At 36.6% G+C, this 14,499-nt stretch overlaps 1 protein-coding gene across 6 annotated transcripts in view; it reads left to right on the forward strand.

Annotated features, from left to right (window-relative positions):
* PPP1R13B (protein phosphatase 1 regulatory subunit 13B) overlaps nucleotides 1-14,499 on the forward strand; it is a 69,502-nt gene that overhangs the window by 40,103 nt on the left and 14,900 nt on the right. For all 6 annotated transcript variants that reach the window (XM_064423195.1, XM_064423197.1, XM_064423196.1 and 3 more), the window contains exons 5-7: nucleotides 10,974-11,075; nucleotides 12,108-12,282; nucleotides 12,657-12,853. In XM_064423195.1, the coding sequence (XP_064279265.1) occupies nucleotides 10,974-11,075; nucleotides 12,108-12,282; nucleotides 12,657-12,853 (474 nt within the window). The remainder of the gene's footprint in view (nucleotides 1-10,973; nucleotides 11,076-12,107; nucleotides 12,283-12,656; nucleotides 12,854-14,499) is intronic.

Genomic DNA, 14,499 nt, shown 5'->3' on the forward strand with positions numbered 1-14,499 from the left:
GATATGCATGGGAGGGGGAGGAGAAGTCTGCATGTTTGTTTAATCTCTAACTATGGTATTTATTTTCCTATGTTTGTGTTGTGGATGTGGAGCAATACAATTCACTCTTTTCCCTGGATTTCTAAATAAATGAAGCATGTGAAGAATTGCTTCCAGTTGTCACTGCACTAGAGATCATGAGCTGCTTGGCTCTTTATATAAAGTTAGAACAATTGAGAATGAGTGTTTCAGCTGATGTATAACGTTATACGCATTAACTCAAAGTAAATGTTGCTTAAAGACTTCTTATTTTTCTGAAGTGTTGCTGTGCAGCCCTTACACCTATGCTGTACCCTTCAGTGCCCTTTGTTACAGCTGTATCCTTTTGCAGTCACATTAGTATAATTTTTTAGTTAAACCAAATATTTTATTATCAAGTTATTTTAAGGAAGTTGGGACTTGTCCTTTCCTTTATTTCTGTAGAAGACTGGTTATGAAATTCACTGCATGGCTCTGGGAGCTTAAATATGAAAGTTTGAGAGTTTGGACTGTTGCTCTGACTCTGAACAGCTTTCAGCTCAGAAAAGGAGACTCTACTGGTCCATGCAAGGCCAGCTATTCATTTTCAGCCCAGATTTAAAGTTCTATCTTTTATGTAGCTGTGTCATTTGCAGATCAGTGTTTTCTCTCATCTTTTCCATGGTCTCTGTGGTGTTTCTCATGCAGTGCTGCTCTGGCCTCCTTTCTCTGACACACCTTTCCATATTCACTGACTTGCTCATTTAGTTTCCTGTCCATCTTGCCTCTGGACACCAGGCATACCTATTTCCCACCTGCATGTTTTTCCCAGGGGAGTGAACCTTTCTATTTCTCTGTTGTTTCTTCAGCTGCCTCCAGATCTAATGGTTGCTAAGTTTGTTCCCCCTGCAGTCTTCCTCAGATCAAAGCCGAGAAAAATGAAAGTCCCTCTGGCTAATTTAGGAGCAAGGGAGTTAAACTTGTTCTTCTTCTCGTATTCCTAGTGGATGATCGTACTCTACATCTCATACCTTTACTTGCTTGCTAAAAATAAGCCTGTTCTTTATTCAGCTGGAATAGTCACTGTATTGTGCTTGGACATAGAGTTCTTCACTGTTCTTATGGAGACCCATTTGACTGGATCTCTTGTATAAGTGCAGTGAATCATGCTTGAATTACTATCTTGAAAAAAGGAAGAGAGGGTGAACTTGCATGGCATTCGTGAGTTTGACAAGGTAAATTACAGCTTTTAATGTTTTGGGGCTTTATCTTCTACAGTGTCCTGATTTGTAATACATAAGAAATTGTTAATGAGGTTTAGTATTTTCTGTGATGTTTAATATTTAAAAATTCTTTTGCCTTGTTTCAGTCTTTTCTGGCTTGCAGATTCTTGATTTATGCTATTGCACACATGCTTTAGCTTTATTGCTGGCTCATATATTCATCTTGTTGCATGCAAGATTTAAGAAAAAGCTGAATTATGTAGGGAAAAGCAAATAACAAACACTGGAAAGGTTATTTGCATAAGATTGTGGTATCTATTCCGACTCTACTGTTTGCATTTTATCTTAGGCAGTCTCTGTTAATAAAGAAACTCTTTGTTAAGTTTCGGGTAGTAGGGTTTGCAGTCACTTTAAACACTAAAATTGCATACAAAAAGCAATGATTTTTGTGATTTCTTTGGTATTCAGTTTTGGCCCAGCATTGATAATACTACAAAAATACAAAGGAGCAAATAATCCATGTGTTTTAAAGCTAAATTGTCTATAGTCTTACACTTTCAGTTTAACCTGATAACTGTGAAGGAACTGTATATTGCTCAACATTTTCCATTGAATATGAAAAGTGCAATGAATCAAGCTGATTATAGTTGACAGCTGGCTTGATCTTGCCGTGATTAGGTCTTTTACTGCTGGCAAAATCCACTAGCCTTTTCCGTTAGCTGATTGCTGATGAATGCAGAGAGACAGCTTTTCATATCGATAAAGAGTTTGGGGAAACCTGCATCCCATATGGAATAAGATTAAAAGGCATCCTACCTACTATTGATTGAACTGAGCAAAAAAGCCATGCAGGAACTCGTAAGATGTGCAGGGTTGTTGTTTTGGCTTGTTCACAACAAACTGTTAAACCAGTAGTGTAGACAGAAAAGAGCAGAAAGATGGAGCTGAAGCGTGTTGAAGCATCGGAAATGTTTACAGCTGACGGGCAGTGCTGCGAAATAAAGATGTGCTCTCTTGCAGTTAGATGGGAAAACAGTGAACAGGTAATTAATTACTTTTCAAAATTTGTTTGTTTTGCACTTTGGTGGGTATATTATTTAAGTGATGTGTAGCTTTTGCACTTCAATTTAAATGATTGTGGGTTTAGTTGTCACATGACCAGAAGGCAGACCAGCTTGGGTTTTGTAACATTTTATCTCTGAATTGAAATTCTTTATCAGATTTTCTAACATGCATTTACTATCTTTCTTACTTTATCAAAAGCTCATTACTTCAAATGGTCAACTTTTGCTTTCGACAGTTTGGTTTTGTGGGAAGTGGAAGTTGTACGCTATGGTCACAACACATCTTTCAGTTACAGGATACTTATTTTCAGTGCTTTTATGTTTTTTAAAGGTTTTATTATACTATTCTCATATGAACAGTATTACATCACAGAAGAACTTTGTATTGAAACAATTAAGGGCAGAGTAAACACAGAATTGGTGTTAAACATGTTATTCAGACTAATAACTGCATCTTGAGCAGCCTTGGCAATCATATCAGAATAAACTGTTGCTTTTAGAAAAGACCCAGAAAAATATAGCTCCAAGACCATTTCTAAAGGATCTAGACAGTGTATTTTCAATGTGTATTGTAACTTGTCTATGACTCAAAATCACTATGAGTAAAAGGATTGGTGTTGTAAAAAGGTCTGAGATTTTATGCACAACTGATATTTCAACAAGAATGCATAATCTCTTTTAAGATGCTTTTTTTTAGGAGTATGAGGTTGTTGTTTAATTAAAAATCAGCTACTGGGTGTTCTAGCCAAGACTAAAATTAATATAAACATACTTAAGATTTCTGTGGCTGTTTAAAAGTGGCTGCAAGGACAAGGAAGAAAGTAGTGCTTTAAATAAACAAGTTTCAGATGCTGCTTTCCTAGAAGTAATTTATAAGCAGTCTATTTCAGATGTAGCAGATGTTCAATATACGCTTAAATCCATTTCTAATTTTGAAAATCTATTCTAACATTGTTTTCATTTTTGTTAAGTTCTGTCTTTTCATAGCTATTCTGCTTAAAATAGCAGCCTCGCTAAGAAAGTAATATGGGAAAACAGGAAATCTGGAGTCTGTAGCTTATACTGAATAGACTTTTAACATTTTCTTATGGAATGACTCACAAGCATCAGCAAATTGGAGGAATTACTAACAAGACAGTGTAGACTGAGAGAGGTTAAGATTTTTATCAACTATAGATAATGTGACATTTTTCAGCAAACTGTGATGCAGGTGAAGCAACTTTATTTTAAGAAACTTTTAGTGTATTTATTTGCATGATGCAATGATATTTTATAATAGGATTTTGGGGTAAAATTACCCAATTCTGTTTGTGATGTTAATTGCAAGATTATTTTATTATCATGAGGTAGGTTTTCTTTAATTCCCAATATTCTGAGTATTTTTTCTGGGTTTAATTAGCTTGTTCATTTCCATTAAGCTAAAAAAAGGCACGTGCTATTGTCATTGGATTCTTTAAAATGGATTTCTGCTATCGGCATGTTTCTGACCCAATTAAAAAAAATGCAAGGCTGAACTGTGGATAAAGCCACTAAACTGGAAAAAACATCATCCATGTCGAGATCAGCAGGAACTCAATTTAAATAGAAACAAATACTTTCTTTTGTCTTTTTATAGCATTACACATGAGTTTAGACAAAGGATTTTCAAATTTGTTGTGTGTGTCACTAAGATCAGGTTTTATGGAAAATGTGGTCAAAAATCTATTAAAATCCTTGAATTTGGTGATATATAGGGTCCTATTTCAGAAATTTACAGAGGTCTGAATCACTAATCTTCAGTAGATTATTACTCTCTATTACTCTGCTCCATCTCCTCCTATAGAGCTCCAGAGAGCAAAAGGAGGCCACCTACTTTTCATATAAGACCTATCTGATGCTGGAGTGATTTAATAAACTCTGATATCTTCCATCTGTTTTCCTCATCACTACTGTTGTCCCAAGTACAGCTACCCAAGGCATGTGTTGGATATTCTCACCAGCAACCCTTAAAGCTTTGTTGCCAAGTGGGCTTTTTAGAGCATCCCCCAAACTTTGTTATTTTGAGTGCAGCTTAAGGCAAAGATGGAACATGTCTGGGCTTCTGCTGCTCAGGTCCAAGTTAGCATTGGAGAATTAGGAAGTCTTTTGGTAGATTCAGCAGGCAAAGCAAGTTGTTCCTTTCTCTCCTACTCTGGCAGTTTGGAGTTCTTCAGCCAGAGCTGCTATTCCTTGGCTGTAAATGCCACACAGGGGAGGAAATGCAGGGATGGCCCACAGGGGTGACAGCTCCCTGGTTTGGAGAGGCTGAGAATTGTCAGAGCACTGATCCCTATCTGGAATTCAGTGGCTGGAGAGCACTCCAACCTACCCCTTTTCATTTTATAGGTGTCATTCTGCTTCATTCTGGGAAAATGCTAATTTATGTAGTACACTTCACTCCCTTTTTGCCCACATACCTAGTTCCAGATGTGACAGCTCTGCAAAGGTAAATCCCTAGTCTGGAGATAAATTTTGTATTCCCTCCTGTGCCCTAGGAAGGAAGTGCAACTTGAAACTGCTGTGGATTATGGAAAGCTGGGTCTTTCACTGAATGCAGTAAAACCCAACTATTTACTGTGCATTTCCATGTAGCCATTTTAAGCCTTCTCAGGAGCAGCTCGCAGCATCTTTCTTGCCTGTGCTGTGCTCTTTTGTTAGGGTGATGAGGCGTTTTCTTTTTGTCATGGCAGAATTTTATGTCTCCTCAATGAAGCCCACATGGGGGATGTAAATTCTTTCACGAGCTCAAAGTTGTTGCTTCTTGGAATTTCTCTCTCTTGCAGTTTCTGCCTCTATTATAGTACTGTGGTTTTGGTTTGGGGATGGGTGTGTGTCCCCACCCCCTCAGTCTTTGATATGCTAGTGTGGTCCTCATTTGGGTAAAGAGTATTTCTTTCACATTTTTTCTCCTTGAGGATATGGTTACCTTTACTAGGTCAAGAAGGAAGGCATGGAGGACTTCAGAGAAGGATTGCCCTTTTGGATTGGTTTTGTTGGGGCTTTTTCGGTTCAGTTTTTGGGGTTTTTTTTGTTTTTTGCTATAAAGGTCATTTGGCCAAAACTGTACAACAGTTCTAGAGTGGCAGCCTATGTAAAGAATAAACAGTGGAACTGGGCTGAAGATGGGGTATCTGCTGCTTTAGCTTCAGTAGCTGCTCTGTATTGACTCTTTAATAAAGGGGTTGAATACTGACAGAATGACAATATTGGCTTAATAAAGATGGTTGAAAGTAGTACAACACAAGCAAAGACTTTCTGGGTCGCCATTTTGATGGCCAAAGCCAGAACCAGCTCTTCTAGGCTCCACAGTAGAAGCTAAGGCACAGACTTTTTAAACTGTGTGCTGGTTGTTCACATTTTAAGTGACATTGACCTTGGCAATTGGTGGTTTAACCTCAGATTAATTTCTGACTGCGACAAGAGAGGAACAGAGTGAGGGAACGAAGTACAAGAAGAGGAGTACTCTAAATGAGGGAGAAAGGATAGAGGTGGTGGGGGAGAATGATAGGAAGGAGACTAGAAAATATGTGAGAGTTAATAGGACATGACTGAGAGTACAGGAATATGCACAGGAGAAGGTGGAGCTTGGCCAGTTTCAGGAAGCTTCAGTTACTTGAATCTGTGGTTCCTCATGCAGGGTTTTGGGAAGGGAACTTCAGAAGATTTGTGTGGGAGATGGGTGTGAACTAAAAAGAAGGAAGAAATAGATAAGGGACGTTAATGACATGGTGGTTCTTGCAAACTCAAAAAAGATCTGAAGAGATACTATGCAGGAAATGATTAGTAAGTTCTTGTATTACTCTGCTTTTCTTTTTCAATTAGTTGGTTACATTATGCTTGAGTGGCTGGGTGTTGCTGAACCAAAGCATGAGACCACCATTCCTTATGGTGGCCTGTAAAGCTTTTGAATATTTGCTTTTTCTAAGTAACTGTTCTTACTAGTGCAAATCTAGAAATTATCAGAAATAAGTATCTTCATGGGTTAAGCATGGAGGCAAAAAGATGCATAAAATCAGACCGCATCCCAGTTGTCATCTTTTGAAAAATAATCTATTCAAAAGGTTGGTCTCATGGGGTTTTTATTTTAATACTGACATAATTAGATTCCTCTTAAAAGAGAGTTTTCTGTTGGGAGTAAAGCCAAAAAACCACTGGAATCTGCCTTATTGCTTCCATCCCTTGACTACAGTCCATCCTGCTTGTCAAAGAAATATTTTAAATTCAGGTGCAATTTTTCATTTACCATTGTGAGTTGCCAATGAGTAAGCAATTCATAATAGCCCAGGTATGTAGACTGAGGCTTTTGTGATATTAAACAGCATAGAAAGGAAGGAGGAATAAGAAAATAAATTTTCAGAGTGACAAGACTAATATGTAGAAATAAATGTTGAAGGAGTTTTGTTTCCTTAATTAAAGCCTAAGGTATGATTTGTTTTGAGGCTGCTTGTAAACTGGTTCCCAAACTGTTTAATTACTACTGTATATTCATCTCACCTGTCTCAAAAATATTAATCATCAAATGGTAAAATATTAGCTTGTAGTAGGAGGGTGATGTCAGAAGCTGAAACTCGAGTTCATTGCAAATGCTATCTTTCATCATGCCCTCTTAAAGTGCATGTTAAATAACATAAGTATCATTTCTTTAAGATCCCTGTCAATATTAAGAAATTGGTGAATATAGGTGTAAATTATTCTTGCCTATGTGAGACATACACAATACTTCCTCTGTGCCTAATAATGCAGTGTTTGCTCTATGGCATTTCATTTAGGAGCTCATCCCTGTGTAAATGCTGCTGTGAATCAATGAAAAGAAATGTACAATTCAGCAAAACTGTCTTGCTTTGATGTATCACCATGTAGCAAATGAATCTGTGGAATCTGGAGGAGTAGGTATTTGTAGTGGCTTTTTAGTACCTCCTTTAGAATTCGGTTCTGTAGGAGGTCTGGTTCCCTTGCTGCAGGAGGAAGGAGGAGGTCTGGACCTTAAATGTGACAGGCTCATGTTTGTTATGAGAGGTGAGTGTCTTGACTTCGTGGATGGAACTGTTAATAACTGCTAGGAACAGCACAAAAATCTGAGAAGCCAGCAGCCTCATTAAAGAACTGACAGCGCAGCGCTGTCTTTGCCTGGCGTAGCCTGAGGTTCTGGAGAAGGACTGAGACAGGATTTTTTCTGTGGTGGTGTTTGCATACACATTATTACAAGCAGACTCAACTAATATGAAGTGGTCTGAAGTAATCAATTTAACTAGATCCCAACAAGAGAAGGATTCAGTGTTTTTCATGCTGTTTCAAAAATGAAGCTGTGCTGATTTGGAGACCTGAAACCAGCAACAGTCTATCTGAAAAGAACTGATTTGATGTTGAAGAGGACTTCTGCTCACACTTTTTGCTGCTTTTGCCATGTGGATGAAAAGGAGAAAACTGCGAGTGAAGTTACAGGTTCAAGGCTGTGTTTCCTCATCTGTCTATTTTTTTCCCTAAGTGTAGTGTAGCTCTTGAAGTGAAAGGGATACCTATTGGTATTCAGTGAGGTGAACATTAAAAGATTTCTCATAGGGTGTTTATATTTAAATGGTTAATTATCACTGTTTCCCATGTTCTTGTGCTTTGCCATTTATAAAAGGTTTTTAGACATTAGACTTTCTAAATGGAGCACTTTACAGTAGTTAATAGCTTCTTTAAGGAGATGCTAATATCTGCATTAATTTTATAATTAATCTTCTGTATTTTACTTGATACAAAGTAATACAGTACTTTTGCCAGGCATTATTAGGGAGACTTCCAAATATGCCTGTTTAGAGCAGTAAAAATTCTGAGCTCTTGGATTAAACTGGGTTGGGATTTTTTTTTTTTTTTAGTTTCTGATGCTTTTACCAAGCAGTTTCTTATTGTCACTGTGCTTTCCACGTTACATGATCCATTTAGAAAATATTTAATTTTCATGTGGTGAAATGCCTTTTTTACTTTGAAATGCTCACAGTCTCTATACAGATACCACTTTCTGAGTCTGGATATATTTTTAACAAGATTACTTAGTGGAATAAAACATCTCTGTGTTTCTTGGACAATATTATACTCAAAATTTCTACAGGAAATACAATGAGCTATCAATATTTTTAACTTCAACTGGTACTTAAAGCAGAAAGGAAGCATTGGGAAAACTATGCATAGTCGGATGCAAGTTGCATATTTCTGAAGAAGCACCTATGTGTATTGAGAAAATACTATTAATTCACACACACATTCCTTTTAACTTTTAAAATCAGTGATCCTGAGAAGCCATCATGCCATTCTGAGACCCTTGAATTGCCTGCAGAGCCCAGCAGAAGCAGATGTAGAAGTTTGTGGTTTTCTGGCAGTCAGTCATGCCAACTGAAGTCAGCAGAGCCTGAAAGTGTTTTGGGAGCAGCATCTGGTTTTCTGTTTTGTTTCCTTTTCTCAAGTTAAGCATGTTTGTGAATGGCACTTGGAGAAGTTTCCTTACTTTCTTAGCCAATTAGTGCCTTTCAGTCAGTAATTAATAATAAAATATCTCTGTGGCCACAAGAGAGTACAAGTTACTTGCCCTGAAAGAATATTGGGAAGGGCTCTTCTGTGCATAAGTCATGCTAATAAAAAAAGTACTCACTAGTAAGTTCTAATTTTTCCTTGTGTTGAAATAGAAAATTATTATCTTGAGTGGACTTCATCTCTCTTAATTACTGCTCTACTCTAAAACTTTTTCATCAGTGTTGACTAGTAAGAGGAATTTCAGTTGTCATTTCCAGTAAGCATTATAATTTCGCTTCCTAACTTACTCGTTTGTGTTCAAACAGGGACAATAATTTTATCTAAACATTTTAGCTGACATGTCTGTATCATGTGTCCAAGATGGAGCAAAAGTTCCCTAACTTTAAAAGTTAGTGAACCAAATCTCGCTTATTTTAATGATTGGTGTTTGTCTTATTTGAAGAGTTATATGCAGCAACATGAAATACTAATTCAGGTAGCAAGAAATAATTCAGATTCTTTATAACAAACGGCATTTTAATTTCCTAAATGAAGCTTAAAGAAACACTTCTGTATTGTGCATTGGTTGGAGAATTGATACTTACGTTGGAGTTTGATGTAGAAATACGAAAAAGCCATTCAAAGTGACTGAGATAATGTGGTCTCAAAAAGAAGTTTCTGAGAGCAAAATACAAGTACAGCAGGCTATACATGCTGGGTATCAGTAGGGTGGGCCAGAAAAGCAGAGCAGTTGAGTCAGTTTTCCTATGTGATCAGGTGTGATCAGATCAATTATCTGACGTGTGATCTATTTTGGGCACTAGGGGGTTGTTTTGGATTGGGATTTTTTTTCTGTGTGTCTGTAAAATGTTCAAACCTCATTCCATTTTATAAGCATTTGAAACTATTATTAATCAATATATCCAAAATATTTAGTTATCTTTTCTTTTTCTGCAGTGTTGACTGTATTGTGGGTAACAAGTAATGTAGTTTTTGTTTGGTTTACTAATAGTGTAGTCATGTAATTTTGTGACAAAATTACATTGTTTACTGCATTATTAAGAGTAGTCCAGTTTTTACATTGATCCAATAAATTAACTGAATTATGTGTAAATACTTTGAAACAGATGTTGGGCTATTCTGAACTTTGCAGCATGATTTTTCAAAGACTGGTATTTTCTTTCTGTGGAAATTCTGAAGTTGTGGTTAAACCCTGCAATTCTAAGGTTATGAGTTTTGGTTTTCTGAATACCAAACGTCAGCTTCTGGAATTTTTCGTGATACATTGCACTCTCTTTCTTGAGATTGTATACAAAAAGTGTGGTTGAAGTAATTTGGTCTATAAATGTAAATCGTATTTCTTGATAGAATTATGGATATATTGAAACAATGTGTTCATGTTTTAAAACATGAAATTTGGTCACATACATGGTATGAATTTTAAAGAATTTTCATCATTTGTGTCTCTGTCCTAATTTTGTAGCTTCTGTTAGTTTTGAAAGGCAAAAGGGGTAAGACAGCCTTGCTAATACTTCACATTTCATTCAAAATAAAAGCCACTTACTTATCTGAAGGGGATCACCTTTACTTTTCTTAATTTGTACAGACTGCTTTTCACAGATCCTTACTGCGAATGAGCCCAATATATCAGAATTTTCACCATCTTTGAATGTCATCTTAGTGACCCTTTCTCTAAGGGTTCTCATGTGGTCTTGTCCTGTGCTAGGTCAGTAACGAGAACCAGCATTTTAAGCTGCCAAGGCAGTTATAAAATATTAGGAAAGGAAAGCAGCTTCATATTCTCCTACTGCCTAGAAATCCTGTTTGCATGTGTGTTAGCATGTGTGCCTTACCAGGACTGGCACATGCCAGTGCTACCAAACATCCGAACAGAGAGGAGTTAAATGTAGGATAAATGCTCTTTTGTTCTCCTCTTCTTTGTTTGTCTCTTAGTGTCCTCATGTCCTTCCACTTTTCGCTTTTTCTGCCCCTCTGCATGGTCTGTGTCCCTGCCTTCTGCTCTGATGTTCCTCACTCTTCACAGGTGCCCATCATGCCTCTTTCTCTGAGGACCTGGGAGGAGCCTTTAACCTTCCTCTGATGAGTGGGGGTTTAGGTTGTCTGGTCAGAATGCCCTGATACACATCGACACATTCATGGATCATTTTCTGTTCTGCAGGTTGGGAATCCACGTGTTGAGCTCACTCTTTCTGAACTGCAAGATATGGCTGCCCGACAACAGCAACAGATTGAAAATCAACAGCAAATGTTGGTTGCTAAGGTAATAATTATATACAGACCAATTTTTTTCAGTATATGCAAGCATAAGTTTTGTAGATAGAGAAAAACATGCTAAGTCATTTCAGCTAAGCTAGAGAAATAGCTTGAGAAATCAATCCATCATTTTACCAGAATAATCTTAGCCTAGGCAGTGCACAGTCTTTTGGCATAAATACTGCTAGAACAACCTATGTGATGTGTCATTATAAAAATATTGCTAGGGTTTGTTTATCTCTCTTGTGTGGCCCCCTTCATGATCTGTGGCAGAACAGGCTTGACTCCATGCTCATCTTTAGTGGCTTATTCAGTAGAGTAATAGTGGGGTGGGGTGAGAATATGCCAAATGCATAAAAATTCATGTATTGCATTTTCAGGTCTCAGAGACAGAAGAACCTAAGTATGTTTGCAGAGTGGGGAAGGGATTTAATGGTTTTGACATCGTTGTTGATGTTGTTTGAGTATTACTCAGCATGCCTTTGATGCTTGAAATACCTAAGAGTCAACCTACTGATTCCGTTGTTCTTTCTTGATGGAAATAATACTAAAAAAATATTTTTCCGTGTGCACTCAGCAGAAGAATTATTATTTAGAACTGGAACATTTTCTTACAGCAGGTCATCTTGCTTAAAATGGTCTGTTGGACATACTTTGTCATCTTTGGGAAGCTGGGTAACAGCACTGGAAATTTATTTTGCCAACAGCAAGAAAACTGTTAATAGTGGCAGAAAACAAATGCCAGAGGAAGCATAACAGATGTATTTAAATGAGCATTCAGACTAGAGCTGTATTCACATATCTATGTAAATATGTTATTTTTTCTCTAAAAAAAATCTTGAATCTCTACTCTAAACAAGATTTGTTAATTGATGGTAAAGAGTTTTTTCTAGGGCTGGTACATATTTCTATGAAATTTTCTGATTTGTGGAAGTAGAAAACCTGATCAAAACGATCGGGTTTTCTAAGTTAATGTGTTGGGGGTTTTTTTTAATAAATGGGTAACAGATGTCTCTTGTTTCAAACCTCCTTTTGTCAGGAGCAACGTTTGCGTTACCTGAAGCAGCAAGAACGTCGCCAGCAGCAGTCTGTTTCTGAGAGTGAAAAGCTCCAAAAACTTAAAGAACGTGTTGAAACCCAAGAGACAAAGCTGAAAAAAATCCGTGCCATGAGAGGACAAGTGGACTACAGCAAGATGATGAATGGCAATTTGTGTATGTGGAATTCTTAATTTATTTACTGTTCACTGCATGACTAACAAATAATGCTATATTTTAAGTCACTACAGCATTGGAACAGGTTTTCAGGTACAATGTTTTTTGTTTTATGGAGGTTCTGTGTTTCGAGGACATTTGTATGCAACAGAACTTTTTGCTAGTTTTATATAGTCAAACATAAAGTCAGAGTTAAGTCTATTCTCTAACCATTAGGAAATCTTATGACTGTTAGCAAATTTGCAATACAAATATTTTATATGTATTTTAGATGTAGGTCTTGTTGGTGTATTTATTAGTACTTGTAGAATTAAAAATTAACAACTTCTGCTTTATTTAATTGGTTTTTGTTATTTTTATCTTGTTAATTTTAGCAACTGAAATTGAGCATATAAGTGCCATGTTCCAGGAAAAGCAGCAGGAGCTGCAGGCTGCAGTGTTAAAAGTGGATCAACTCACTCAGCAACTGGAGGATTTAAGGAAAGGAAAACTGAATGGGTTTCAGTCTTACAATGGACAAATGACGGGGCCTGCAGCAATAGAATTAAAAAAGTTGTATCAAGAGCTACAGGTAAGTAACAAAAAGATGCTATTTGAATTATAACTGTAGATTTTAGAAGTTTTATTTCTGCTCTTATGTGTAGCAGTTTGGTTCTGTTACGCCTTATAAAAGAAGTGTGTTGGAATGTTGTTAATGTGTGAGGTTGTAGTTGGCATACAACCTTTTTTCAGAAAGAACTTCATTAGCTTTGAAAACTATTTTGTTTCTTATACATGTAATGATACAACGTCTGCAGGTGTTTTGAAGGGAGTATTTCAGGCTCTAATACTGAAATACTGAAAGTCCAAATAATTTATTTATTTTAATCTCGCTCAAAAAATGTTTGTGAAACTAATTTTGATACTTTTCTATTTTGCACTGATCTGGGTATAGCAAGCTCACTTATATGTCATCTTAACTTGGAGACATGACTGTAATTTTAAAAGTGTATTGTAAAGATAGACCTGTATTGTCTGGTGTGAATAAACAAAACACATAGGAATTAAATAGCACATTTTAATAGAGTAATCAAAAATGCAAGCTGCACTATATTCCCTGCACTGGATAGTGCAACATAGTTGTAGTATATCCACACAGTATTCCCTGCATCAATATTGTATATCCCCTGCAAGAAGATTGTTATAACTTGAGTGTAGTTCTCACATGAGCAGTTAAGTGTCCAGTTTACATTGAAATTTTGTCAAATTGTGTGCTTATGTATCAGGAATTTGAAGGCTTCTTTTATTTACTCATGTGCTTTATTGTGATCAAAGTAACAGCTTGGTAACAGGTAAAATATTCAATATTTTAAAATTAATTTAAATTTCAAAATTAGGCTCATTTATTTTGATGAGCAAACTCGTACAGCAGAATTTAATCAATCCCATTTTCATGCATTAGGAGTAAGTGTCCATTTTTTCTCTTTTTACCCCTTCCCCATTTCTACAAGGCATATCTGCCTTTAAGTATTTCTAAGTGCAAAGATGCTCAATAGATGAAGATTTCTCTCTTGTGCTTTGCAGTGATCCCATATGTGTTTATCAAGACTTAAATTTGCCTCAGGTGTTTTTTGCTTGTAACATTACCATGAAAATCGGAACACTGAGACAATGTCTGAGTTATTAAAGGTGTGAAAAAATGCCAACAGCAAAGCAGGAGAAATAATTATAAAGAGTGTCATGGTTGATTTAAACCATAAAAGTAATCCACCTCATAACGTAGTGGAAAACTGCTGTGAAGGTTTCAGTTTAATCCCCATGCAGAGAGGAAAATCTTTGCCGAGCCCCTGCCCTAGCAGTTCAGTTAACACCCCCTCCAGACAACACAAAGTCTCATGTGGATCTGGAAACAAAATCAATAGCATAAATTCTGTTACAAGTTTTGTATCACTTAGTTTTTGTGATAGACAAACTGTCTTGGGTAAGGATAACTTAAAACAAACATTTTCTGTGATTTAATTCTTCACAGTAGAATTTTCTGAAATGTCTTTCTGCCTAGTTCCTCAATCCATTTTCTATAAATGGGATGCAGTCTGTATGTATTTAATAGGCATCCACTAGGTTTTTTAGGATACTTTTTCACTGTTTTCTTCTCAGAGTTGTTCATGATTGCAAATGCTAACTTGACAGGATGTGTGGAACCGTAGAGACAGCAGAACAAGTTGTTGATCCAAATTC

Source organism: Passer domesticus, chromosome 6, assembly GCF_036417665.1.
Source record: "Passer domesticus isolate bPasDom1 chromosome 6, bPasDom1.hap1, whole genome shotgun sequence".
Lineage (NCBI taxonomy): Eukaryota > Metazoa > Chordata > Aves > Passeriformes > Passeridae > Passer > Passer domesticus.